This window comes from Grammomys surdaster, unplaced genomic scaffold, assembly GCF_004785775.1.
Source record: "Grammomys surdaster isolate TR1022 unplaced genomic scaffold, NIH_TR_1.0 166, whole genome shotgun sequence".
Taxonomy (NCBI): domain Eukaryota; kingdom Metazoa; phylum Chordata; class Mammalia; order Rodentia; family Muridae; genus Grammomys; species Grammomys surdaster.
The window spans coordinates 11,031,890-11,059,645 of NW_021604614.1; the positions used below are offsets into that span (position 1 = coordinate 11,031,890).

At 47.8% G+C, this 27,756-nt stretch overlaps 1 protein-coding gene across 1 annotated transcript in view; it reads right to left on the minus strand.

Annotated features, from left to right (window-relative positions):
- The window catches only part of Tmem132b (transmembrane protein 132B), a 166,250-nt gene extending 140,864 nt beyond the window's left edge, over nt 1-25,386 (minus strand). The window contains exons 1-3 of the mRNA XM_028765948.1: nt 25,375-25,386; nt 23,599-24,527; nt 8,336-8,482 (exon numbers count right to left, since the gene is read on the minus strand). Coding sequence (XP_028621781.1) covers nt 8,336-8,482; nt 23,599-24,527; nt 25,375-25,386 — 1,088 coding nt within the window. The remainder of the gene's footprint in view (nt 1-8,335; nt 8,483-23,598; nt 24,528-25,374) is intronic.
- Between the last annotated feature and the right edge of the window lie 2,370 nt (nt 25,387-27,756).

The window sequence follows — 27,756 nt, forward strand, 5'->3', positions numbered from 1 at the left end:
TGTGTGTGTGTGTGTGTGTGTGTGTGTGTGTGTGTGTGTGTGTGTGTTTTAAAGAAATTGAAACCCCAGAATTCTCACTACACCAGTCTGTGATGGAGTCAGATTGAAGAGGAGGTTGGTGGATCATATGACCACCAGGCTCATTACAGTGACAGCACTCACATAGAACACCCAGTACAATACTTCCTTTCCATTCCAGATTCTCATTCTCAGCCTTCTGCGTCCATGGTCACATTCCCCAGAATTCCTGCCCAGAAGACTGATGTCTCTCTGCCTAGGTGCTTAGGGCTGGCCCATTTGTCCCTCTTCATGTTGGCCACCCATGGTAGTTTGAGAATGGCCACCATAGGTTCATATGTTTGAATGCTTAGTACCCAGTTAATGGAACTGTTTGGGAAGGATTAGGAGGTGTGGCCTTGTTAGAGTGGGTTTTGACATTTCAAAAGCCCATTGCCAGGCCCAGTCCCCCAACACCCCCATTCCGCACTCCTCCCTCCCTCTCTCTCTCTCTCTCTCTCTCTCTCTCTCTCTCTCTCTCTCTCCTCTCTCTCCTTCCTACAAACCAGGATATACAGTACTTGGCTACTGCTCCAACACCATGTTTGCTGGCTTTCCACCATGAGGATCACAGACCAACTCTCTCAAACTGTAAGTAAGCCCCCAGTGAAATGCTTTCTTTCATGAGAATTGCCTGTGTCTCTTCACAGGGATAGAACACTGACTAAAACAGCCATTTATTTTATTTACACATGGCTTGGTGGGTTCTTTTTTTTTCCCCTTCTGTGTTATCATCAGCATGAAGGGCCCTCTCGTTACCATGACAATGAGCAAGGAGGTATACTCCTTTTTGGTTAAGTCTCAGGGATGATAACCCCTGCTCAGTACCCTGGGCTCTGATCTTGGTCCCTCTTCATGGCAGCCAGTGGTTCTCCGAATGCAAGGCAGGTCTTATACCCTGGACTCCAAAACCCTGCAGTGATGCCCAACCTAGTTTCAATGAAATCTGAGGTCTTTTCAAAAGACATAAAGCCCTAGGAGAATGCCACCCTTGGCCACCTTTCTGGCCAGGTGTCCCCACCCTTACCCCTGCACAACAGTGTCCCTGACCTCTATGGTGACCCCGGAACATGTCACAGTTGGCTGCCAAGGGCCTGTGATGAGTCTTCCCTTTATCTCTCCCACACCCATCCCACACCTCCTCTGAGCGCTGTTCCTCAGAGAACCCCTACTCCACCAATCTATCTAAAGGAACCTTCCTGGTCCTATCCTGTCTCCTGCTCTGTTCTCTTGTTAGTATTTATGGCCTCTGGACACAAAAGAACACAATGCTTTCAACAAGAGTCCATCTCTATGAACTATGGGAAAGTATGCTTCAGAGAACAGAGACTCTTTGTCTCAGTGACAGCTTGTCACCAGACCCCAAGCCTGCTCTCAGCAGGTAGTAAGGGCTTTGGGACCTGCTGATGGACACACAGGACAAAGGAGGCAGAGAGGAACTCAGGAATTACATATGGTTTCAGGAATGTGTCCAGCCTGCACAGACTACTACCCCAGTCCTTCATGCCTGCTCTTTTCTGCCTGGTAAACTCTTCCCCAGACCCCTGAATGGCTAAGCCCCATTCTTCCCACCTCAGACCAATGTCCCTAGACAGGCCTTTTCCCTGAGCATATCCCTGGGTACTCCATCTCTCCTCCACCTCCCCCATCTCCCCCATCACACAGTCCTGTTTCAAGTCTGCCCTTCTCACATTATGACCCACAGAATCCAGGAGGAATTTCTCATCAGTGGTATGACATCAGAGACCCCTGTGTAACAGACCCAGTGGGGCACGTGGACCTTGCCACCAGAGGAATTGGCATGGAACTGGTGGGGTGGAACATGTCTAAACCCCAGAAATCTCAAAAACTGACATGAGAATTTCATCCTGAGACTGGCAGATTGGAGCAAACTCCCTCCCTGTTTCTGTCCCTGCCTCAGAGCAAGTAACCTGGGGACCTCCCAACCAGGTGGTCACAGGTGGTCAGTCACTTAGCACAGCACCGAGAATTCTTTCCCATGTAAATGAGGCATCTCTGTAGCCTCAGCCTTCAGCCAATGACATTTTCCCACCGTGGATATTCTCACCCCGCTTCTCTAAAACTATATAACTCTTGGTTCACCCTGAATAAAGTGTATGCTTTCAAACCAACCCCAAATAAAGAGATATGAACAAGCTAAGATCGTCTCAGAGAGCTACTTCATTAGAGATTGTCAGAGACCTGGCTAAAAGAGCCATAACACTGAGATTCTCAGAGAAGGTCTTTCCCCCGACATCCTTCAACCTTTCAACCTGGTACACAGTGGCTCCTGGGCACCCTGAGAGGGAAATATCGAAAGACATGGAAGCATAGCTTTCCTCCTGGACTCTGCTTTACCCTCTGGCCTGGCAAACAGCAGTATCTGATATCCTGGAGGGAGGGGCAGACTGTCCCAGACTTTGCCCTGTTCTCTCTGAGCCAGCAGCATCTGGATACCCCCAGAGGAGAGGCAGAACCCAGAACCACAGACCATGATTACAGGCTCACTCACCACCAAGCCTGAAACTGGACTTGATCACTAGAGAACACAAGGGCCTTGTGGAAGTTTCAGAGCTTCTAACCCAAGGATCCTCTGGCATTCGTTTGCTCAGGTATGTGTGTGCATGTGTGCAAATATGTGTGCATTGTGCAAATGTGTGTGCATGTGTGCAAATGTGTATATGGGGAGGTGGGATATTCTGGATTCAAACCCAGGTCACTTGCTCACTGGTAAGCACCCTAGCACTGAGATCCACCCACAGCTCTGCTTCTAGACTTTCAGATAAGTAAGCCTCTGGCCTTGGGTACCATTGCAATAGGTGTGCAGCTATTTCTCTGAAGAAACCCAAGGCAGTGTTTTGTCTGTTCCATCCTCTCTCCAGTGAATCTAGAGCATTGCTCAGCTGGGTAGCAAGGCTTACATAAGAACAGGTTCCAAATATGTTTTCTGGACCCTGAAAAAAGTAGCATCAGCATCCTTGAGGTAGCTCAGTCAGTGCATGACCGGAGTTTGATCTCTAGACCCCACGTGAAAAAGCTGGGCATGGCAACCTGCACAGTCCCATGCTCAGGACATAGAGGAAGGAGGATCCCTGGGGCTTACTGGCTGATCACTCTGCAGTTCATCCAGCCAGTGAAAGGCCCTATCTTTAAAAAGCAGGGTGGGAGCCAGGGCATCATACATCTTTAATCCCAGCACTTGGGAGGCAGAGGCAGGTGGATCTCTGAATCCAAGGCCAGCCTGATCTACAGAGCAAGTTCCAGGACAGCTGGGGCTACACAGAGAAACCCTGTCTTAAACCACACACACACCCTTACTCGCTCCTTTCCCCAAAAAAGGCAGGGTGGGGCCTGCATAGATGGCTCAGTGGCTAAGATCACAGGCTACTTGATATGAGGGTAGGTACCTAGTCTTAGTCTAACCTCTTATGCCATGTTTGCTTGGCATCCCCAGGTGGCCTGCTCTTTTCGGAAGGGAAATGAAGGAAGAGTGGATCTGGGGGAGGGGCGACGCAGGGAGGAGAGAGGAGGGAAGGGAAACTTCAGTCAGGCTGTAATACATGAAAGAAGAATAAACAAACAAACAAACAAACAAATACCACTGGTTGCTCTTCCAGGACCCAGGTTCAATTCCCAACACCCACATGGTGGCTCACAGCCCTCTGTAACTCCAACCCCAGGGGCTCTGATGATGCCCTCTTCTGGCCTCCAAGGGTACTAGGCATGCTCATTGTACATATATATGCATATAAAACATACATATGCATAAAATAAAAATAAATCATTCTAATATATAACATATATTATATAGTATATATAACATATATTTATAGTATATAATAATATAATGTTATATTATATTTATAATATATAATATAACATATAGTATATATAACATATATTTATATATTTATAACACACACATATATATATATATGTGTATATATATATATGTGTGTGTGTGTGTGTGTGTATCTCAAGGTGACCATCAATTGAGAAGGTCGCTTACCATTGACTGTGGCCTGTACATTCATGTACACATGTGCATGTTCAAACACAAACACACACACAAACACACACACACCAAATGGCAGCTATTTCCTGCAGTTTGAGCTCCAGCTAACGGGTCAGTCACCCAGGGAGCTCACCGTTTCCATGCTCTCAGACCCCCATCTCCCTTTTATTTCCTTGGGCTCCCGTTATCTGTTCCAAACACTTCCAAATTTGCTTCCTTTCCTAATCTCTCCTCCCCTGGCAACCCCCGTGTTTATCTTGCAGTCTGTGTCTCTGCAGCTCGCGGCTCCTCCCCATGAGCCTTCATTAGAATATTTCAAATGAAGACCTTTACCGCCCCCGCCGCGGAGCACGCTGGGCTTTTCCCACACAACACGTTTTTTAATTCTTATCACGGGACTTCAGGCAGTTTGTACATTATATCCCTATTAAACCCTCAATTCCACTTGAGGTGGTCACAATTCGGAGATTACAGCATTCTGCGGGGTGTTCTGCCAGCGATACATTCACTTTGCTCTCTGTCAGACTCAGTTACGTGAGCCTGTATTTCACACCTCATTTGATTCCACAATGAAACCAACATAGAAAAAGAAGCAATTATTTATTTAGATTATGGAATCGTTTCAGAGGGATATTCAATTATGTAATGGTTTTAGAAGGATATTCATAGGTCTAAGACTGTCGTGCTGGAGGAGGGGTCCCTGCTGGGGCTGGGGGTGGGGTTAAACACTGAACACAAAGGAGACACACACAGAGAGAAGTCACTGGGAGGGGAGCCCCTCTCATTTGCAAAATGGCTTCCTCTTTCCCATGTAGCATTTTTTAAATTTCTTCTAGAGAAAAAAAAAATCACAAAAACAAAAAGCGACAACTACTTCTGAGAAGCAGAACACTTTTTTCCATGCAAAACATGACCATGGGCTGCCGATATGGCTCAATAAGCAAGAGGGCTTACTGCAAAAGCATAAGGACCTGACTTCGAACCCCTATCCCTGTAAAAAGCTGGGCGTGTAACCGGAGCACTGTGGGGCTGTGGAGACAGGAGATCATTGTGGCCTGCTGGCCGCCAGCCAGGTTAAGTAAGAGACCCTGTCTCAAGGGAATGATGGAAACGGGATGCCTCTGAGTGCACAAACATGCACATATACCACACACACAAACAATATGTTGTCATTCAGCCAATGGAGCATGTCAAGAAATTCATTTCCTCTGCATCTACCATGGAGACCGTCTTTCTAAGCCCAGCGCTCTTGGCCTCTTCCAGTCCAATGTCAGGTTGAGTGACATTGCACTTACAGGGCCATTTCCCTCCAACTCATGTCACCATCAGTGTTCATGACCTCAGAAGCCCCACGGTGTGCCCACGGACTACCTTTTCCCTTCCTTTCCCTACTCTACCCAAGCCCTTGGGAACACTGATGCAAACCCCGGCTCTGAGTTGATCTGGATGGACATAGGATCCGAGTTGTTCCAGGAAGAGCCCAGGACAACCATCCTGGAACTCACACTAGACTTAACCAGGAAAATCAACTTCTTCCTAGAGCGGTAGTTCTCAACCTGTGGGTCGTGACCCCCTTGCGGATTGACCCCTTTCACAGGGGTTGCCTAAGACCGTTGGAAAACATTCCGAGGTATTTACATTCTGATTCATAACCGTAGCAAAATGACAGTTATGAAGTAGCAGTGAGAATAATTTTAAGACTGGAGGTCACCACAACATGGGGAACTGTATGAAAGGGTCACACCATTAGGGAGGTTGAGAACCACTCTCCTAAAGTGACTGTGTGGTCAGAGGGATACTAGGAGTTCCTGGCCGCTATACTGCTCCCAAGAGGGAGGACTCTGGAGGGGGGGTGGAGAGAAAGGTTGGGGGAGAAACTCAGAGTGCCAGACACCCCCACTTCTGATGTAGACCTCTGTCAGCATGGACCCTATAGGCAGCCACAGGACAAGGTCACCTGGATAACTACACAAGGAAATACGCTCTCCCTGTGGGTATAAACTCAGCAGACCTCTATGCTAAACAGAATCAAGCTACAGGCCTGGGCAGAGCCTATCTTTGAAGATCATGGCCACTCGTGCCCGCTGACTACCCTCTCACTCCCCTCATGCCCCTGGCAGCAAAGCCTGCCTTCTACACAGCCAGAAAGCAACCCAGGAAATTCACTTCCCGAGCCAGCCTGCTCCTACCCAGGGATTCCACTGTCTGTTACCTAGATCTAAACCAAAACTCTGCTTGAGGGAGCTGGGGTGGCGTCAGGAAGAGACACTCTGCTTCTTTCCAGTAATTAGATATTGCTGGATGGGTCTGTGGTACATGGATAAGCTGCAGCCATTAGTAGCCATGAGGACACAAGATTGGAAGATACCGGAGAAGCCACACAGAATCCTGCTGTGTGAACCAACTATGGAAACAGACACCTCTGCCTTTGCTATGTAAGGTCACGAATCCCTTTACAGCAACCACTTTGGAGCAATTGGAACCTTTGCAATGGGAAGCCTTTGAGCCAATACTGACAAACTCAGGACCCAGGGCACCTGGCAGGCACATTCAGACATCCAGGGAAGCCCTGGTCATGTGATGTCACAGCCCACACTCCATCCCTGACATGGTCTACCCTAGAGTGTGATTGATGAGTCCTGAGTGGGAGGTGTCATTGCCAGCATCACACCACTCAGCCTGAGTCACTCTTCCTCCTGGAAGACATTCACAGGAAGCCCAGTGCAGCTCTGGGGTTGGCTGGGGTCACATGAGAAGTGACAGCACACACCAGGCAAGTCCATTGACAAAGCTCAGCCTCCGCCCTCACATGACCCCACTCATGACCCACACTGACTCATCCCCAAGGCCCATGTGTCTCCTGAGCACCAAAGACCCCAAGCTAGAGAAGAGACAAAAGAGTCTAGGATGATTTACAGGGATGTGTGTCTCAGCAACCAGGGCATTGATTGGCCTTCACCCTGGGTGGCATCTGAGCCCATGGCAGGGTCAGCAGCCATTCATCCAGGACTGCTCCTTGGCCCAAGGTGGGGAGACAGACAGGCAGACAAGCAGGCAGACAGACAGACAGACAGATGCTCGGAATGGGAAGAGAATAGCGGTGACAAGGGATAGGGCTGTTGAGCCAGGAATCTTTCCACCCTCTGCTGCTGAAGTCATCATGCCCCTCCTCACCCCTCCCTCACCCCTTCCTTACCTCTCCCTCTCCCATCCTCACCCCTCCCTCACCCCTTCCTTACCTCTCCCTCACCCCTCCTTCACCCATCCTCACCCCTCACTCACTCACCCACCACTCTCCCACCCCCAGGCCAGATTCTGAGGATTGCAAGGAAACTGGACTTGATATTCTGGATCCACAGCTACCCACCCCCGGCCCCCCACTTCTACTCCCACCCCCAAGGATTGGGTTCTACACAACAGAAAAGGCTCATTTCAGCAGCCAGGGGCCAGAGACAGCTCAGCAGATAAAGGTGCGTGCCTCTTGCATCTAAGGACTTAAGTTGAATCCCCGGGCCCATAGGAGATGAGGAACCAACCCCTGAAAGCTGTCCTCTGACCTCCACATACCCCATGACACGCAGACAGACCGACAGACGCGCACACGAATAATAGCAGTAATAATAAATAATAGTAATGATTTTAAATTTTTGAAGAAAAATAAACAGTGACAGACAATCAGCTGATAGCTGTGAGCACCCTTCTTGCATTTTTTCCCCTTTCCTTCTCCCTCTCCCTCCAGCCCCACTCACTCACTCCGGCCCAAAGGCTTTCATTTATTTATTATATGTAAGTACACTGTAACTGTCTTCAGATACCCCATAAGAGGGCATCACATGGTTGTGAGCCACCATGTGGTTGCTGGGATTTGAACTCATGACCTCCAGAAGAGTAGTCAGTGTTCTTAACCACTGAGTCATCTCACCAGCCCCCACCCTCCGCCCTCCCCACCCCCACTGCTTGCTCTTTAAAAGGTAATTTCCTCTGGCTTTCTAACTGATCCATTCTCACCATCTCAGCCTTCGGTTCTTCGTGGAAACAACAGTAATAACAATATGGTTGTCAGACTCTAAACTGTGATAAATGAAAGTCAGCCGGCGGCCTCGCTATGTACTGTGCGTGGAATCATAAAGGACAGATGCTCCGGGCTGCCATGCATCCCTGCTGTGGCTGCACTAGGCTGTGCCGCTCAAGGAAGGTCCACCCGCCATCCTGAGCATGTTTCTCTGTTTCTTGCTCTAGTAAACCACACATCACAGGGCTCACCTGCTCTGGGTGTCCGGGTGGTGGCCCATGCAGGACAGGGCAGCCGTGGTCTGGGTACCGTCCTGTTCAATTTCCTCCTGCACTGCCCACTGGTCCTCATGGCTCACCCTCACGGCTGTTATCTTCACTCCCGCAGCTGCCTTGATTCTGTGACATAAGAAGAAAGCAGATGCGTGAGAAAATAGGCTTCACCTGACCAGGACCATGGAAGACACTGTGGTGGTCTGAATAGACTCCCCACTCCTCCCATAGACTCATGTGTTTGAATGCTTGGCCCATAGGGAGTGGCACTATTAGGAGGTGTGGCCTTGTTGGAGGAAGTGTGTCACTGTAGGGGTGGGCTTTGAGGTCTCCTATGCTCTGGCTTCACTCAATGTGGAATGAGATCCTCCTCCTGGCTACCTTTGCATCAAGATACAGAATTCTTGGCTCCTCCCCCACCACCACATCTGCGTAGATAAGGCCATGCTTCAGGTCATGATACTGGACTGAACCTCTTAAACTGTACACCAGCCCCAATTAAATATTGTTCTTTATAAGAGTTGCCTTGGTCATGGTGTCTCTTCACAGCAATGAAACCCTAACTAAGACAGACTGCATCTGTATCACATGGAGATCCCCTTCCCTGGAGGCTAGAGGGAAGGGAGGCTGTGAATAGCCTTTCTCTAAGACTAATCTTAGGGACAGTGAGATGGCTCAGTGGTTGAGGCACTTGCTGCCAAGCCTGATGCTCTGAGTTCAGCATCCAGAACCCACATGGCAGAAGGAGAGAACCAGCTCCCTCAAGGTGTCCCTGACCTCTGCACACCACTGTAACCCAGGTGCCCACTCCACACATACAAAATAAAGAAATAAATGTAAGGAAAAAAATGTATTGCTGATATGATATGTTCCAAACCAAGGGAAACCCTGAACTGGGGAAACTGAGGCAGGAGAATCGCTACAAGTTCAAGACCAACCTGGGCTACATGGTGAGACCCTGTCTCAAGAATAAATAAGCAAATTAATGAATCTTGTGCCTTTTACAAGCACCATAGAGTGTTGTCACAGACCTCCATTTTTTCCGTCACTGGGCTTAAAATGAATGATTTTATGCAAATTTTATCTTAACATTAATAAGAGTGGCAAGGGGACAGCAAGATGGATCAGTTGGTAAAGGTGCTTACCATCAAACCTGAAGACCCAAGTTCAACCCCTGGGACCCACATGGTGGAGGGAGAGAACAGATTCATACAATGTATCCTCTGGTCTCCATATGTGCACCACAGTACACACACCCAACATATAGCCACTAAATATATGAATAAAAGTTATATAAGGAGGGAGGACAAAGGTAAGTGACCCATCCCAGGAGAGAGTGAAATGTGAGAGAGAGGGAGTGGTATATGTGTTAATGGGTGATGTCTAGGCGCCAGACCCATCCTGAAGCCTAGCTCTGTCCCCTGCCTTAGGGAGTCTGGAACAGACTCAGAGATGCTGACCCCTGAGTGTCTATCAGATACAAAGACAGGACCCTGCTTCCCTCTCCCTCCTATGACCACCACAGCCCTAGCCTGGACAGCACACCCCAGAGGCTCCAATGTCACTCATCTGTCACCCCTTCTCCTGACTCTGATCAATCATTCTTCCTGCTGGATTTGGGTCTTAATCTCCTCCTCCACAAAGCTTTCTTTCTTGACGCTATGACACCCTAGCAGTTAATTTATTCATGCCACAAACAGAGGTGTCCTATTCCATCCCTGCCTCTAAGCAAAGGACTGAAGGAAGAGGATGTCCCAGAACCTCTGTCTACATTCAAAGTCCTTGTCACCAAAGCTGCATTCTCTGGCCTGTGGGTCCTCTAACAACTCACACAGGGATCTTTCCCACACGTACAATGGCTCAGACCCCTTCATCCTACCACTGATGGTCAGAGCGGAAGTGGGAATCAGCTGGTCAGAGGGAAGTGGGAATCAGTGGCTGGTTAGCCCACAGAGACCCCTCCCTGTGAGACCTGAGCTACATCACTGAGCCTGTAAGTCTCAGTTTCTCCTGGATGAAAGTCCTTCATCCACTGTGGTCTTAAAGGGATTATGGATGCTCACAGGACAGTGGCTAAAAGACCACCACTAATGGCTGAATTCAAACACAGAAGTACTAAGTACTCTCGGAAGACCTGGCTGGGCTCCCTACTGCCAGGCATCTCGAGTGCAACTCTGAGTCTCTAGGCAGAATCTAGCCATTCCTTCTAGATATTTCCTGGTCCTAATTCTGGGCAGAAAAAAATTTCCCAACTCTCCAATGATACACACACACACACACACACACTCACAGACATACACACACACTCACATACATACAATTCTGGCACATGTCACCAATACCCCAACTCCTTCAGACACCTGACTCTCTCTCTCATACATGATGCTCTGTCCCACAGTGAGCTCTCTTCTCATGGCCACAGGGTGATTGCAACAACTCCAGACTGCACATCTTTATCCTCAGTTTAGAGAGACAGAGACAGAGAGAGAAAGAGAGAGAGAGAGAGAGAGAGAGAGAGAGAGAGAGAGAACAAAGCTCTTAAAGCCAGTTTTTACAGGCTGAATTTGATGGGTTTTTTTTTTCCGTAGTGGATGAGGTTAATCCCATATCAGAAGAGTTTAAAAAGAAAAGGATGCCGAAAAGAAATTCAAGTCATAGAGGAAGAAATGCATGCTGGGTATTAAAAACACTTGTAAAGCCAAATTGTTGATATGCCGCCCGTCTCTTAAGCACAAGTTATGAAATTTTTCTTCAAGCTCAGTATCCCAACTAAATCCCCCTTAACTTCAGGCTATATTTGTTAAAACGATTTAAGCTCACAGAAATTCAGGTCTTAAATATTCACTAACCTTGTTTTAGAAAAAAATTATGTATCTTCAGACTTGGGGATATTCTTAGCACTTGGTATTTTAAAACTACAATATCCAAAGCTACGTGGAAGAGATTAGTGGCCCCGCTGCTGCGGTGAGCCGGAGGTTTTCAAGGCTAAGCAATAAAAGTTACCACCACCGCAATGTGTCCAAAACATGTAAGAAAAGTTAACTGAGTGACTCGGTAACAGGTTAGCACATAGGAGTTTTTCGGGAAATAAAGCTGTCGAAGTGCAAGGTTTGGGGGCTGGGGAGAGGGCTCAGTTTATAAAGAGCTTGCTGTTATTGCAAAGGACCACAGTTGAGTTCCCAGCACACAGGCCAGGAGGCTCACTACCACCTGTAACCCCAGCTACAGGGGGAAATCTGATGCCCTCTTCTGGCCTCTGCAGGTAACTGCATGGACACGCATATAAAGACAGTTCCCTGAATTCAGGTATCCGGAGGCTGGAGGAGGCAGGCCATGCTGCGAGCACATTTTTGAACAACTATTTAAATCTGAAAGATGGCAGAGAAAAAAATCCAGGTGAGGAGACCTTTGAGTATCTGCCACATAAGACCTGTCGCGGCACTCACAGAGCAGACGGGGTCTCCCTTCTGCACTCTCCGGAGTGGATGCTGAAAATACATTTATTTTTAGTGTTTGGGTCAGAGAGAAAATGGGAAGCTCTAAAGATACAAGAAGATCTCTGAGAAGCATGGGGCTCTGCCCCAAGATCAGGGATGGACAGGGTCTTCTGTGTGCAGGTGTGAGCCATCCTCTTAGCAGCACATGGGGAGGCCAAACAAGTCAGATGCCACCGCAGGAAATTATCAATATGTCTGATGTCCTGTCTCAGCTAAAACTTAGTTACTTAGCTTAATTTATTTATTTGATACAGGGTCTCACTATGTAGCAGCCCTGGCTGGCCTGGAACTCTCTCTGTAGACCAGGCTGGCCTGGAACTCCTGGAGATCCACCTGCCTCTGCCTCCTGAGTTCCAGGACTAAAAAGCATGTGTCACCACACTTGAGTATATATAGAAAATGGTAGGGCCAAGTGAGACTCCTGTCTGCTTTGTGATACAAGCTGTGTGTTTGTGACTTTTCTCATTACTTACAAAACATCTCGTAAGAGCGATTTACAGAAAGTGGGGCTTATTTGGATTCACAGTTTAAAAGCACAGCCCATCATTGGTGAGGAGGCACGGCGGCAGGCATGTGAGCCAGCTGGTCACACGGCATCCTCAGTCAGGAAGCAGAGAGAGATGGATGCTGGTTCTCAACTTACTGTCTCCTTTGTATTCAGTCCAGAACTCCAGCCTGTGGGATGACACCACCTATGTTAAAGGCAGGTTTTCCCACCTCAATTAACCCAATCTGAAAACTTCCTCATAGGCATGCCCAGATCCCTGTTTCCTAGATGGTAATGAATAATGTAAACTTACCCCTACCAGCCATCATACTGAGCATGCCCAAAGGATGTTACCTTCCCTGACTCTTCTTCCGACTGTGTTCTGTGATCCTGGGCTAAGCATGCTGGAAAGCATACCTGTCCTTCCTTCCTGAATCCTGACCTTAAACTGAGTGTGCTTAGGAATGTGCTCCCCACCACCAACCAGAGGGTGCTCCCACTTGAAAACATCATGGACAGTCTCCCCAATAAAAATCTCCACACTTCCTTTGCTTGGAAGAGCATTACTCTGGAAATAGCACCAATGCCTCCTATAGCATAATCTTGCCGCCTAGCCTTCATTTCTTGGCCACACATGTGTGAGCTTTGGGCTAAGCTGGGCACCCGCTGCCTTCCCTTGTCTGTCTTTGCATCCGCCCTAGAAAGTTAGCTGGGATGCACACATCTCAAGACACACACTCATACAGAGAGCAGACATCAGGTGTCTTCTTCTGTTATTGGCTACCTTATTCCTTTAAGATGTTATCTCTCTATTGGTCTGGAAAGAAATCCCAGTGGTTAGGGCACTGGCTGTTCTTTCCAGGAGAGTCAGGTTCAATTCACAGCACCCACACAGTGGCACACAATAGTCTGTAACTCTCCTGGAGATCCAAAGCTGCCTCCTGCCTGCCTCCTCAGGCACCAGGCCTGCAAGTGGTAAACAAACATACATGCAGGGGAAAAAAAAACTACTTATGCATACAAAATAAACAAAAACTTACAAAATCAAGATGGGATCTCTCACTGAACTTGAAGTACTTCTTGAGGCTGCTAGACTGGTTGGCCAATAATCTCCCAGCATCCCCCTGTCTCCACCCCTCACAGGCACAAACAACCGGGCTGGCCTTCTTACGTGAGTGCTGTGGATTTAAACTCAGGTCCCCATGCATGTACAGCAAGTGCTCTTAACCCACTGAGCCATCTCCCTAGCCATTTGTCAGGCATCTTTGAGCCTTAGCTTTCTTTCTATAAAGCCATAAGTACTCAATGTCTCTGTGCTGGCTAGTTTCATGGTAACTTGACACAAGCTAAAGTGATCTGAGGGGAGGCAACCTCAATGAAGAAAATGCCTCCGTAAGATCCAACTGTACAGCATTTTTTAATTAGTAATTGGTGACAAGAGCCCAGGCAATTGTGAATGGTGCTGCCCCTGGGCTGGTGGTCCTGGGTTCTATAAGAAAGCAGGCTGGGCAAGCACTGGGAACAAGCCAGTAAGCAGCACTCCTCCATGGCCTCTGCACCAGCTCCTGCCTCCAGGCTCCTGCCCTGTTTGAGTTCCTGTCCTGACTTCCTTTGATCATGAAGTATGCTGTAGAAGCATAGTGGGATAAACCCTTCCCCTCCCCCAAGTTGCTTTGGTCATGGTGTTTCATCACAGAAAAGGGAACCCTAAAACAGTGTCTAACATATTCCTGAAAGTGAAAACAGTGTTAATGCAGAGGCAATACTTGGATAAAGATTGTTTTCTGGGCATATATTTGAGCACCTAAATCAGCAAGAACTGAAGCTCCCCCTGAGCTGTCCACGTCCATCTCTTACACCAGTGCCACTGAATATTAAGTGACAAAACCTATCCAGTCTCTGACATTTCTGCCGTACAGAGGACCAGCTGAAATCCACCCTGTGTTCACAGAAGGTACACAAAAAGTTAGCCCTGCAACTCAAGGGCAAAAGGAGGGGATGGAGAAAGGCTGTTTAATATTCTCTCCATCCTTGTGAGAAAAGAAAGCAAATATTAAATCAAGGAAATCTCTGGAAACAGTCAGAGAGCTTGCCTTCGTCGCATCCATCACTTTGGTAATAAATATTAATAAACAAACCTAAGACAGAAAAAAAAAGCCGCAATTCATAACTCAAAAGTCGCCTGACCTTTTATGGAATTAAACTCATTTTCTGTCGAGACTGCTATTTGTAGAATGTTTCTGGTAACGTACATTTTAACAGATCTACCAAAGGATCTTCCAACGGGATCTTTACGGGGGCTCACGTGATGCAGTAAGATGTTGTCTTCGCTCTCCCGGACACACACAGGGGTTCATTCGCTCTGATGTGTGGGGTATGCCCTGTTTAAGGACATCTGTCTGCAAGCAGAGTGCTCGCAGCCACCAAGACACACGTGCGTGCACAGGACACTCAAGCAGGTCCGTCCACAGCACCTTTCTCTCACCACACTAGTTCTTCTCCACAGAACTTCCTTCCAAGCTCTAGATCCACAGATGAATGAATACTTGAAATCACCTCTTAAGGGTGCCAAGGATGGGGCTGGAGAGGCGGCTCAGTAGTTAAGAGCATTCGTTGCTCTTGCAGGGACAGAGATTTGGTTCCCAGCACCCACATCGGGGCTCACAACCATCTTAACTCCAGTCCCAGGGAGACCCAATGCCCTCTTCGGGCTTCCTCAGACACTTCATGCACATGGTACATATACATACATGTAGGCATGTTTAAATTAAAATAAACAAATCTAGGGCTGTCGAGTTGGCTCAGCGGTTAAAAGCACTGGCTGCTCTTCCAGAGGTCCTGAGTTTGATTCCCAGCAACCACAGAGTGGCTCCCAACCATCTGTAATGGGATCTGACGCCCTCTTCTGGTGTGTCTGAAGACAGCTACAGTGTATAAATAAATGTATAAATAAATAAATAAATAAATCTTTTTTTAAAATAATAGATAAACAAATCTAAAAGAAAGAGGGGAAGAAAAACCCAAGGACTAGCATCCATAAAACATTCCTGTTTGAACTATGCCTCAGCCCACCCATAAATATAAACAAAACCACCCCGTGTCTCTTATTCCCCTTCCTTCAGAAAGGACCACCAGCCATGGGATAACTCAAACTAGGAATTGTGCACACACCCCTCAGTACTTACACAGGGTTCAGAGGTCAATGCTCAGGACCCTGTTCCTCCATGATGGCTGGGGACTTCAGGTCATCTGGCCTGTGCAGCAAGCCCTTTTACAGGCTGGGCCATCTTGCCACCCCACATACACACACCTCTTTACTTTCTAATATTTAAATCTATCTCCATCCTCCTTTGGCCAGACTAACATTGTCAACAGTAGTTAAGCGATCCCTCCCAAGCCACCCCCAACCCCCCCCCCACCCAGGTCTCCTGCCCTGTTCAAAGACAGAGAGGTAGCTGTCATCCTGGAGATTCCCTGCATGGACAGAAATGCAAAAAGCAGGAAGCAAACAGACTTTTCACCATCCACCCATATGAGTAGCTCCTAAGTATAATTGTGGTGGCTCCGAGAGTCCCTTAGGGTCAGTACTGGGATAAGGTGGTGTTCGGATGCTTCTCCCACCAGGCTTGAAGCCAGGAGAACTTTTAGAAGGCCGTTCTCATCCCATCTGCTGAGACCCAAGGCAGTGAGCTCAAGTGTCTCCAAGGACCAGGCGGAAACGCACAGGGCACTTGGCGGGTAGATTACCTGGTAAGTTGATAACAAAGGCTGGGATTAAAGGTGTGTGTGCACCATCTTTAAATTTTTGGTATTGATAATGACAGTGGATGTGATGGGACTCAGCTGCCTCAAGTTCTTGCCTCAGCATCCCTGCTATGATGGATGATAACCTGGTATTATGAGCTAAAGCAAACCCCTTTGCTTCCCTCCCCCCACAAGTTATTCTGCATCAGGATGTTTAATTACAGCAACCGACGTGAAACCAGAACACCTGGGGAACCTGCTTCCTTCATCCAGACCCCCCACTACACACCGCTCCACCATCTTTTTACAAAACCAGACTTTGCTAATGGTGATTCAAGCCAGAAGCACCCAGAACTGCCAACATCTGACACTCGGTCCCAGCTAGTGCTGCTGCTGTGAGGCAGCGCGGAATCTTTAAGGGGTGGGGCCTCGTGGGGGAAATGAGTCGCTGGAGGCGTCGCCCAAAAGTATGAGCCACCTGGCTTCCAGCCCAGGCGCCCTCTGCTTCCTGGAGGGCAGACACTGTGTAAAAAAGCGGCTGCTTCTCATTCCTCCCACCTTAGGTTAAGAGAGTCTTCCACCACGCCTCCCCATTGGGATGACTCCAGCCTCAAATACATCACTTCTCCTTCAAGCCCCTCCCATGGTCAGTCTGGATGCCAGGACAGTCTAGCTGGATGGCCAATGTCAATGCTAACCTGCTCATCCCTCTCGATCTCCCTTCATAGTAGGTCCTTCGCCATCCTGTGTTAGTCACAGGGGCAACTGAGACACAGAGCACAATGTAGGGACGCTGAGCTAAGCCTCTTGTCCTCAGTTCTTGGTTCTTGACTCACTCCACAATGTTTCTGCCTCTCTTCCAGTTAAGCCCACAATCCAAACTCTCCAGCCTTGGTGAGTTCCTTCCTCCTTGAAGCTCCCCCCAACCTCAGCTGCTTCTTGTCAAGCAAGGTGAATACCCTCCTGTCTTGTTCATCCCTGCCCTAAGAACCTTCCATATACTCCTAGGGCAGGTCCCCATCAGTGTGAAACAGACACACCCTCTAGGACAGTGGCTCACAAAATCTCCATGCTCACCCATGAGCAGAGGCCTAGAGCCCCAGAGGTGCACAGGGTAATTGTGCACCATAGCATTTGGGGTTAACCCATGTGTGTTAATCCAAGGCCCTCTTCTCTTGACTGTAGACGTGATGTGAACAGCTGCTTTGGATTCATTTAGTCTTGATTTGCCCATAATGATGGACTTTAGTTTGGAATTATAAATCCTTTCTCCCTTAGGTGATCTTATTATAGTAACAGAAAACAAAGCTAAGACACTGAGTAACTCAGGTTTCTTTGACAATGCCTGTGCCAAAGAACCAACTATTCCCGTGGATTTTGCTTCAGATCATCCTTTGTGTGAGAAACAAGGATTTCCTATACAACCTAGGCTAGCCTCACACTCATGATGACCCTCCTGCCCCAACCTCCCAAATGCTGGGTCATAGGAATGTCCCATAAATGTACCAACTTCTGTTTATCTAGATGTCTGGGTGTGGGCGCACCTGTGGGCATGCTCACCCACTGCAAATTGTGCCTGGGTACTGTACAACTATCTTGCAGATTGTGTCAATGGGACCCTGCAATCTCCACAGGGACCACTCAACATCCCCGTTTGATGGCAGACTTCCTTCAACCCTCGGGAGTGGTAAACAAGATGTCTTCCTGTGAGCCCCTCCCTCAACCTCAAACTTGGTTCACCACCTTAGGCAACTCCCCCTGGACTCACGCCTTGGGGAAGTGAGAGTAACCCCCATTTTATTTTTTTATATATAATTTATTTTTTTTCAAATTGTAGTTTATACTCATTCACACAGGGGTTATAAACACAAAAAGGCAGGACATGGGGAAGGGGATGACACTGGAGCGTGGGTGTTCAGGGGGAATACAGATATTTTTCGGAACAGGGTATCGGCTGGGTGAGGGTTCAGGGGATAGGTCACTATGACTCTGCCTATGATTCACTTGTCCTTATCTAAGTTGTAACCCCCATTTTAAAGGGGACAAAATTGCAACAAAATAGCCCCTGTCCCAGACAGCTGCCTACAGGTGACAGTGGCTGAACAAGGAAGGGGACACAGATGGCTGCTTCATAACTGTATTTCTGCCGCTGTTACAAATCATAATGTAGATATCTGATTTTCCAATGGTCTAAGGTGACCCCTGTTGAAAGGGTCATTTAATTGCCCCTCCCCCCAGGCATTGTGACACACAGGTTGAGACCAGCTGAGTTAGAGGGACACACACTCCATCACATGGCCTTTCTGGTCCTGGAAATCCCTGAATCATCCTGTAGCATTTTGCTTTTTCCCAGGTACCGTCTGTACTACTTCCAATTTTCCTTTAAAACTGGCCGACTTCGAATTACCTCCTCTAGGGAGAGAGTGACACATTGGCTCTTGCCATGAAAACCAAAGCAGCCTCTCTTTCTGTAAAGGGAAAGAAAACCCTAAAATAAGTACAATGAAAACAGAACAATGTTACTGAATTCCAGCCAGACGCTGCAGTCTGCCAAGGGCTCAGAGCCTGGGCCCATGGGTTCTTGTTGTTCCCGACACAATAAAGCAACAGATGAGATTCACAGGTGGCCGTGGGGCACCATAGACCATCTCCCTGAAGTACCTGGGATGGAAGACAGACAGACCCCAGTGACCAAAGATCTGTCCTCCATAGTCTCACCTCCCAGTGCATTCTGGGTATCACCCTAACTCCACTTCCCCATGGCTGGTGCTTCCCTGGGTGTGAGGACACACTGCCGTGCAGATGATGTATAACCAACATCATTGCAGAACATGGTAACTTTTGGAAGGAGGGCAAGCTAACAAAACATAGCACTGGAACAACGCAGAGGTGAGTCTATGTTTGTGCTGGGTCTCACCCAACCAGGCTGTGGCTTCCTCAGAACGCCTATCCCGTCACCATGGTAACAAGAAGCTGCTTCAGCAAAGTCAGTCGAACTCTCTACTCGGTGTTCCACTGTGCCGTGGGCTTCTGCAAGACCATGGCAGCCACCAGTTACAGAACAAGTCACCCGAGCTGATAATTATGTAACCCAGAGGGTGCCGCACACACCTGCGCCCTGCTTCCTTCTCTCCTGCATCAGTGCAGTTTCTTTTAAGCTCAAAAAGCAGAGGAGGGTGATGCTCTGTTCCTTGATGCAATTAACTCCAGAAATATGTGTCCTTTCGCAATGAGGTCAACCTCTGTGCACAGACCTGGGGAGTTTCTGAGGAGATTGACATTGGGCTTTAATAGGGTGGGCTACAGCCTCTCCTCCCATCTCTGGAGTGAGTGAGTGAGTGTGTGTGTGTATGTGTATGTATGTATGTATGTATGTATGCATGCATGCATGTATGTATGTATGTATGTATGTATGTATAAGCAAGCGCACGCATGCACATGAGGGGTCTCTGTGTGGCTGTCTCTGTCTCTTTCTTTCTCTTTCTTTGCCTCTCTGTCTCTCCATCTTTCTGTCTTTGTATGTGTATGTCTCTCTGTGTCTCTGTCTCTCTGTGTCTCTGTCCCCCCCCCTCTCATACACACATGCACACACACCAGTCTTGAGTCGGAGAAACAAACATGATGGTTAATTCTGGTTATCAACCCTAGAATCAACTGAAAGCCAAACTGCTGGGCATTCCTGGAATTTACTTGATCAAATTTCTTGAAGTGGAAGAGCCTGTGCTAAACCTGGGCTGTACCCTTCTGGTGGCGGCTCAGATGAAAGGACACACAGGAAGGAAACTTTGCTTTTTGCATGCTCACCCTCACTCTCACCGGCTGGTTCACCTCTCCTACCGCTATAGCTGGCATTGAGTCCAACGCCTTCTAGATCCCAACGTGGGCTAAAGATCAACAACTCTCCAGAAGTCCTCCAGGACTCACTCCATCAGGAGACTAGGACTGCAGAGACATCCAGCCTCAGGGCCTGAACAACTATAGGGTTCTCAGTCTTCAGTCAGGAGACAGCTATTGGACAACCCAGACTGCATCCTGTGAGTCACTCTAATAAATACCCTTCTATTACATGCATTCATCCAATCCATTCTGTCCCTTCAGAGAACCCTGACTAATACAGAGGAGACTATGGCTGACCAGTGACTCCCACAGAGCCTTCCTTCCAGCCCCACATCCCCAGTGCTGAGATTATAATCTCACACCACATCCCTGGCTTTTTCTTTTTTGCATAGGTTCTGGAGATAGAACTCAGGTCTCCCTGCTTGCAAAGCAACAAATTTAACCACTTAAACTTTCTTCAAGCCTGCTTAGCATCTGAGTGAGTCCTGCATGCTCAAACGAGCCATCCAGGACTGCATATTCAAAGGAGCCATACAACACTGTGCATCTAAGTGAACACTGTCTTGGCCACTGGTTGGCCCCAAGCACAAGGCTGATTGTCACGCTAATTTCTCACCCATGTTTATACATAGACATGTCTTTTTTAAAAAAAAAAAAATCTCAGCTCAACTATTCCAGTACATTGTGTCTTATCTAGACGCTGCAAAATTTCCATAACAGCAGAATTTACATACAGATGGCAAATAAATAAAAGCTTGCCTGTGGTTTGATCTGTGGTTCTTGTGGTCAGAGGGTCCTCTTAGGGCTTTATGAACTGGCTCGGTGATGGAACGTTCTATCGATTTTACAGATTGCTGTGGTGCAATCCAACCCCGCTCCGAAATGAAATTAATTCTCAACAGTTCTTCTGCTATGTGAAGGCACCAAAATTGAGTTTCTTCTGTATGCAATGCTAGAAATATGTCTCATTTCTCCTTCAAGCCACAAAATGAATCTCTCTCTCCCTCTACCTTTTCTCTCTCTCTGTCTCTCTGTCTCTCTCTCCTTCTCTCTCTCTCTCTCTCTCTCTCTCTCTCTCTCTCTCACATCCATTTTCCTTAATACCATTAAATGGCAATTAGCCTATAGGGCACAGACTAATCAACACAGAGATTGCCACATGGAAGTCAGTCTAGGTGAGAAAGAAGGGTGGGGCAGTTTCCAGGATGTATGATGAACTGAGAAAGCCAACCGCACCCCGAGAGCAGCCCCCAGAGCACTCCTGCTGTCTCTGGGAGTTGAACCTTGGCAAGAAGCACTGAAGACCCAAAGGACCACACTGCTACTATCTGAACCAGCTGCCTTCTGTGTCTGCGTAGGGCAGACAGCATCTGCGAGTAAGCCCGGTTTAGATCTGTCCTAGATGAGCCAAGGACTGACTCCACCCAGGAGAATTTTAATTGGAAAGCCATAGGTATCAGTCTCTAGTGAGAGAGTGCTAGGGCACTGGGGAAGGTCTGAGCTACCCTTTCCAATCTGTTCTTAGACCTCTATGTCCAAAGGGACTCCCTAAACAGGAAGCCCAGAGTAATACACGTGCGTACTGCTCATCTACTGAGCAGGGCTGAAACACATCAGGCCACAAACAGAGCTACAAACGTCTACTCCACTTTTGGTTTTTGTTTGGGTTTGGGTTTTTTGTTGTTGTTGTTGTAATGGTGGTGGTGGTGGTGGTGGTGGTGGTGGTGGTTTAGTTTGGATTGGTTTTGTTTTGTTTTCTTGTCTTTTTGTTTTTTTGAGGCAGAGTTTCTCTCTGTAGCCCTGTCTGTCCTGAAACTCACTCTATAGACCAGCCTCAAACTCAGAGATTCACCTGCCTCTGCCTCAGAAGTGCTGGGATTAAAGGCGTGTGCCACCAGCATCCGGCAATGTCCACTCTTGAAAGCTCAGTGTAAGGAAGGAGAGGACAGAGGTGGCTTAGTTTGGGTTTCTGTTGCTGTAAGGAAACACCATGACCAAGAAGCAAGTTGGGGAGGAGAGGGTTAATTCAGCTTACACTTCCACATTGCTGATCATCACCAAAGGAAGTCAGGGCAGGAACTCAAACAGGACAGGAGTCTAGAGGCGGGAACTGATGCAGAGGCCATGGAGGGATGCTGCTTACTGGCTTGCTCCCTACGGCTTGCTTAGCCTGTTTTCTTATAGAACCCAGGACCACCAACCCAAAGATGGCACCACCCACCATGGGCTGGGCCCTCCCCCATTGATCACTAATTGAGAAAATACAGATGAATCTCAGGGAGGCATTTCCTCAATGGAGGCTCCTTCCTCTCTGATGACTCTAACTTATGTCCAGTAGAAACAGCCAGTACAAGCGGTTAGAGAGGTTGGTTCACAACAAAACAAAGTGCTAGGAACGTTGAGAACAGCATTGGCTTTACTGATGGAGTCTCCCCAGCCTCAGATTCTTGCACTTAATATACTTGTGTGATCCCTGTCTCTTGCCTAAGCTCCTCCTGCCATCTGACTCACCTCTGCTGCCCGCCCTCAAACTCTTCTCACCCTTCAGGGCTCTAGATGATACCCTGATGGTTTGTGCTGTATACACACACACACACACACACACACACGCGCACGCATATTCATACACACACATACATACACACTATATACACTCAAACACACACAATCATACTCATATACATACACATACAGGGAGGGAGAGAGAGAGAGAGAGAGACAGAGACAGAGACAGAGACAGAGACAGAGTCTTTTGCTACTCTGGCTTCAATTTGATCATTCAGTAGAGAGGTCAAAAATCATCTGCTTTTATAAATACATTCTATTGCAACCCACCCCCTCATCCTGGATGTTCTTCAGGCCACAACAACAAAGCTGAGAATGGCATCAGAGAGACAAAAGATGCCAGGCACAAAGAGCTGAATCACCACCAAGAGCTTTTCAGAAATGTCCCCCGCCCCCCTAACTGACATCTCATTAGACCTCCAGCTCATGTGAGGGTCTCACTGCACTGGACTCACGGGCTGCAGAACTCTCAGTACTGAACAACCCCACCATCCTTGCACTGAGAAATGACAGAACTCCAGAGTGACCCACAGCAACAGAGAGTTGTCCCCAGAAGGGCCCCCAAATGCCTGAGATCATATCTATGAAGGTTTGATGCTGCCAGCGCATATCTGATGCATAGTATCCTAAATTCCATCTTCTAAAGCATTCGCTGAACCACAAACACGCATCTCTTAAAGCTCACAAGTGTCGCTCTCAAGGACCCAAGAGCCATTTCTTTGAAATAGAATCCTCCGGAAAGACAAGGCTCTGTCTCCCAGGTTCTGGGGAGGGTGGAACTGTAACAGTCACCGCCAGCAAGGAGATGAAGCAGGTGTCACATCCACACTGGTGACCCACAAGCACTTTGTCACTCTCTTTCAGCTGACTTCTCTACTCTCCTGATCCTCCCTCTGAAACTGCCTGCCCCCGCTCTCATGAAAACAGAGGTCAGCTCTTCGCTGTTGGTAAGTACTAGGTAAAACCCGTCCTCACAACCTTAACTAGAATTGAACACATGAGCCTCTGACAGACCCCTCAACAGTGATCAAGTGACCGGCCCCATCCTAGTAGCTGACAGCTCAGGGTTACCAAGAGCCAATTCTCACATCTGAGGTCCCAAAACTACATACCGAAGAGTGAACTGCTCAGCCAGGGAGCCACTGGTCAGAGAAACCAAAAAGGTGGCCGTGTCCCCTTCTCGGATGAGGTTCAGAGGGATCGAGAGGGCCACATTGTCATCGAGGGTCACCAAGGACCACCGTAGGTCATCCTGGGTAGGGTAGACCACCACACTGCCGATCCTCTCCCTGGCGGGGAGCATTGGCTGAGGCTCCTCCTGTTCTGAGTGGATATTGTTTTCCCATTTGCCCTCCTCCTCCAGTGGGCACTGGCCAGCCTCGTTGGCTGGATAAAGCGCAAAGAAGAGTTCCATGGCTGTACCACCCAGCAACGCCGGAATCTCCTCCCGGGGTTCAAGGTCCAGACCTGAGCTGAACCATTCAGGCAGTAACTCCAGTTCTGCTACACACAACCCAGGGGCCCCTTGCAGCCGGCAGCTGGCTGCCACTTCCCTGGCCTCTGGGAAGGCAAACATCTTGACGCAAGGAAGATCATCGCCAGGGTCACTTTCATCCCATCCCATGCCAGTGACATAGAACAGTGTCTGCACTTTGGGTCTGTTGGAAAAGATGGAACTGTCGAGGATATGGGATTTGAGCCTCCAGTTGAACGGGAACCTCTCCATAGTTCCAAAAGGGGTGAGCGTGAGCAGGAAGTCCCAGGGTACCGTCTTCTCTACGGAGAAGGGACCGTAGCTGGCATTGATAGCCGGAGGACTCTGGGCTCGGTGGATGAAGAGTGTGGCGGACCGGGCCTGTAGGCTGGCGTTCCGCATGAGGTCCTGGTTGGCCTCCTTGAGGAAGAAAGCCTCTTCTGCATCAGTGACGTGGAAGCTGGCCGGGAGATAGGCAGGCAGGGAAGAAAACCTCTGCAGGCTGTCTGCAACACCTCGACCTGTGCTCTCTGCACAAGAAAGAAGAGGAGAGTCAGGGGTCAAGGTCTATTCTGCTCTGTGAGGAAATCAGCATAATGCCATCTCTGCCCACCATCCCAGCAAGGTGCTCCATGGCCGTACAGACCTTCTTTCCCTCCCGTCATTGAAAAAGTCAAAAGAATATTAAGAATTTTCCAGGAAAGCCCAGTATAGAATGCAAAGGAGCCCCACTGGCCAAAAATCTAAAAGTCCTTGAGGTAAACAGTTGCTTCTCCAGAAGGGAAACGTTAACATTTCCCACACAAGGCAGGCAAGCATAGGGAATGAGTTAGAAGCCTAGGACTCCCCTTGGGTTGGGTTATATACTCTCTGCTCTTCTAACAATGCATTTGGCAGCTGCTTACTGTGCACACATCCCTCTCTGAACAGTGCACCCAGCAACCTTGGACCCCTACCTACTCGGGCTACACTTACACGCCTCTCTCAATAATGAAATAGGTTTCCCCTCCCATGGCAACAAGCAAACTCAGACAGTTCCTATTCAAATACCTTCCCAGTGCATCCAGGTACGAAGAATGGAAAGGCCAATCTGGCCTGAACTGGTTTGGAATACATCAACCATAAGGCAAATCTGTGTCCTCAAGTGAGTTTGTAGGGAGACTCCCAGAGTTACCACCTTATACCTGTGTACAACTAGGGGTGTGTAAGATTAAAACCAGATGTATCATGGGAAGGTTCATGCACACACAACTAAACCTCTATTTTTTTTTATGTAATGCATGATGTTTGTGATCATATGTGCCATGTCACATACATGTGGAGGTCATAGGATGACCCGCAGGAGTTGGTTCTCTCACCATATGGGTACTGGGATCAAACTCAGGTCCTCGGGCTTAGCAGCAAGTGCCATTACCCACTGAGCCATGTCACCAGCCCTAAACCTCTCGTTACATGTCATCCAATCTCAGGTATTCTATTATAGTAACTAAAGCAGATTGTCATAGACTTGGCTCTATTTGGATAAAATTAATATTTATATATACATATATACATACATGTAGTTATATCTGTGTGTCTATGAAACCCAACAAAGATTATCTTTTTGCTCTTTACTATTTATTTTTCTACTTTCAATGTGTCATAATAACCAAGTACTGTTCATTAAAATGTGTAATACACATGCAGAAAGAAGCTGTGTGTGTATTATGTGTTGTATATGCCTATGTGTACATCTGTGTGTGCGCATCTCTGTGTATAGCATGTGTACATAGATGTGTGTATATGGTATGTGCGTTTGTGCATGTGTATGTAGGTATGTATGTGTGTGTATAAGTGCATACATGTTTGTGGCATGTACATGTATGTGTGTGTGTGTGTGTGTGTGTGTTACCTAGGTTCTACATACAAGTGGAAACATGACATTTTTCTTTACAAGTCTAGATTACTTCACCAGGTGAAATTTAAATTAGAGTCTGCTTAGGTATGCTGATTTTTTTGGGGGGGGTCTCTCCAAATGAGAAAATTACATTCCAGGTGAATTTTCCTGATGGAAAAACTGACCAGCAGTCCACAGTGAACAGGAAAAGATGACCCCCTTTGAAGGGGCTGTGAGGACACCTGGCTTTCCTGTGCTTTCTGTTATACCTTCTCCTAAACTCTAGGCCATGTCCAGGGCGGGGTTTAAATTCCGATTTATTTATAAATTCAGAAAAGGAAATCAGAATAAACACACATTTTCACATGCTCCGTGATTCTTCCTGGACTGCCTTACTCCTTCATCTTTCATGTGGTCATGCTATGTCACTCAAAAATCGATCCATGTGGACCTTAAGGTCGTGCTTTCTCTCTTTGTTGGAGGCAAAGCCTCGGTTTTATCTGATACATCCCTAGGAGGCCTCACTCCTGTCTCACCATCAATCAACCAAAATGTGGCATAAACGCTATCACACAGTCTCTATGGACAGCCAGAGACATCCATGACTGAGACTGCATCCTCTCCTCCAACCAGAGAGTAAGAAAACCTGCTACCTTGATTTAGGAGAACATATGAAGCCCCGAGACTGTCTTGGGAAGCACTCCAGCCATGGCCTGAGAGGATAACATTCCTCCCTCTGATTCCAAGATATCATAGAGAAGCGACATTCTTTTTCCCATCCTCAGAAAGACCTGAGCTCGTGTATGGAATATGACTGGAGGCCCTCTTTGGTCTGCTGTTTTCTTAGAGAGCTTGTTGCCATTGGGAGGCAGGAGGCAGGCACCAAGAGCAGGAAATGAGGAAAGCTTCAGGAAGCCAGAAGGAAGGGCTTCTCATCCTGGCCTCCACATGAGCCAAAAAGTTAAGCCCAGGTTCAGAGGCGGCACAGGGTATAACAGGAAGATGTGGTGGCCGCTGATGCTCTGACTCAAAAGAGCAAATGCAGGTGGCACTGAGGAAGCCTCAAAGAGCGCTTGGGTTGGGAGAGAGGAAGGGATGGAGGAGCATCAGAGGCTGCAGTCACAGTCATTGAAAAAGTAACTGAGACCATTGTAGGCTGCAACTTCCAAAATCAAAGGTCCCCAGAATATGTCCGTATTTGAAGAAAACGTCGTTGACAAGGCAATTCAGTTTAAGTGAGGTCATCTGAATTAATCCTAATGCCACATGATTGCTGTCCTTACAAAACGAAAGAGAAAGAATACACACAAACATAAACAGAGGGAAACAGTTTCCACTGGTAAACCAGAGAGAGAGATGCTTCAGAAGAAGCCAGACCTGTTGTCATGGTGACCTAAGACTTCCAGTCCAGGCTGTGAGAAACTAAACTGCTGTCAGCATTGCCTGCTTGTGGCACTTGGTTCTGGCTACCACAGCAAAGCATTGTTAGTTCAGATGGCTGTCTTTGACCTCCTCTAACCTGACACAACAATTATTCATTCAACTTTCTCATCCCAAAGCACAAACGGAGACTCTCATTAGCAGGGGTGAGGCTCCACGTAAGCACCCCAAGGTGCCTCTCAATCTCCTTCTATATTCTTCTATGTAGATAATTTTCAAGTTCTCCAGAATGAACATGTGTTGCTTATCCAATCTGAGAGAAATATTGAGACTCTTCTTTTTTTAAAAAAAATAAAGATATGGAATTCAATTTTAAGTGGCAGACTGATCGCACACACTCCCATGTTCCCTGGCTTCACCGTAGAACCCGGGCAGAAACAAAGCGCCAAAGTAGCAAAAGAAACACACCTATCAGAAAGAAAGATGGAGGGGACATGTTTGTGAGTAAGATGAAGGGGTGTCTGTGGGTAAGATGAGGGG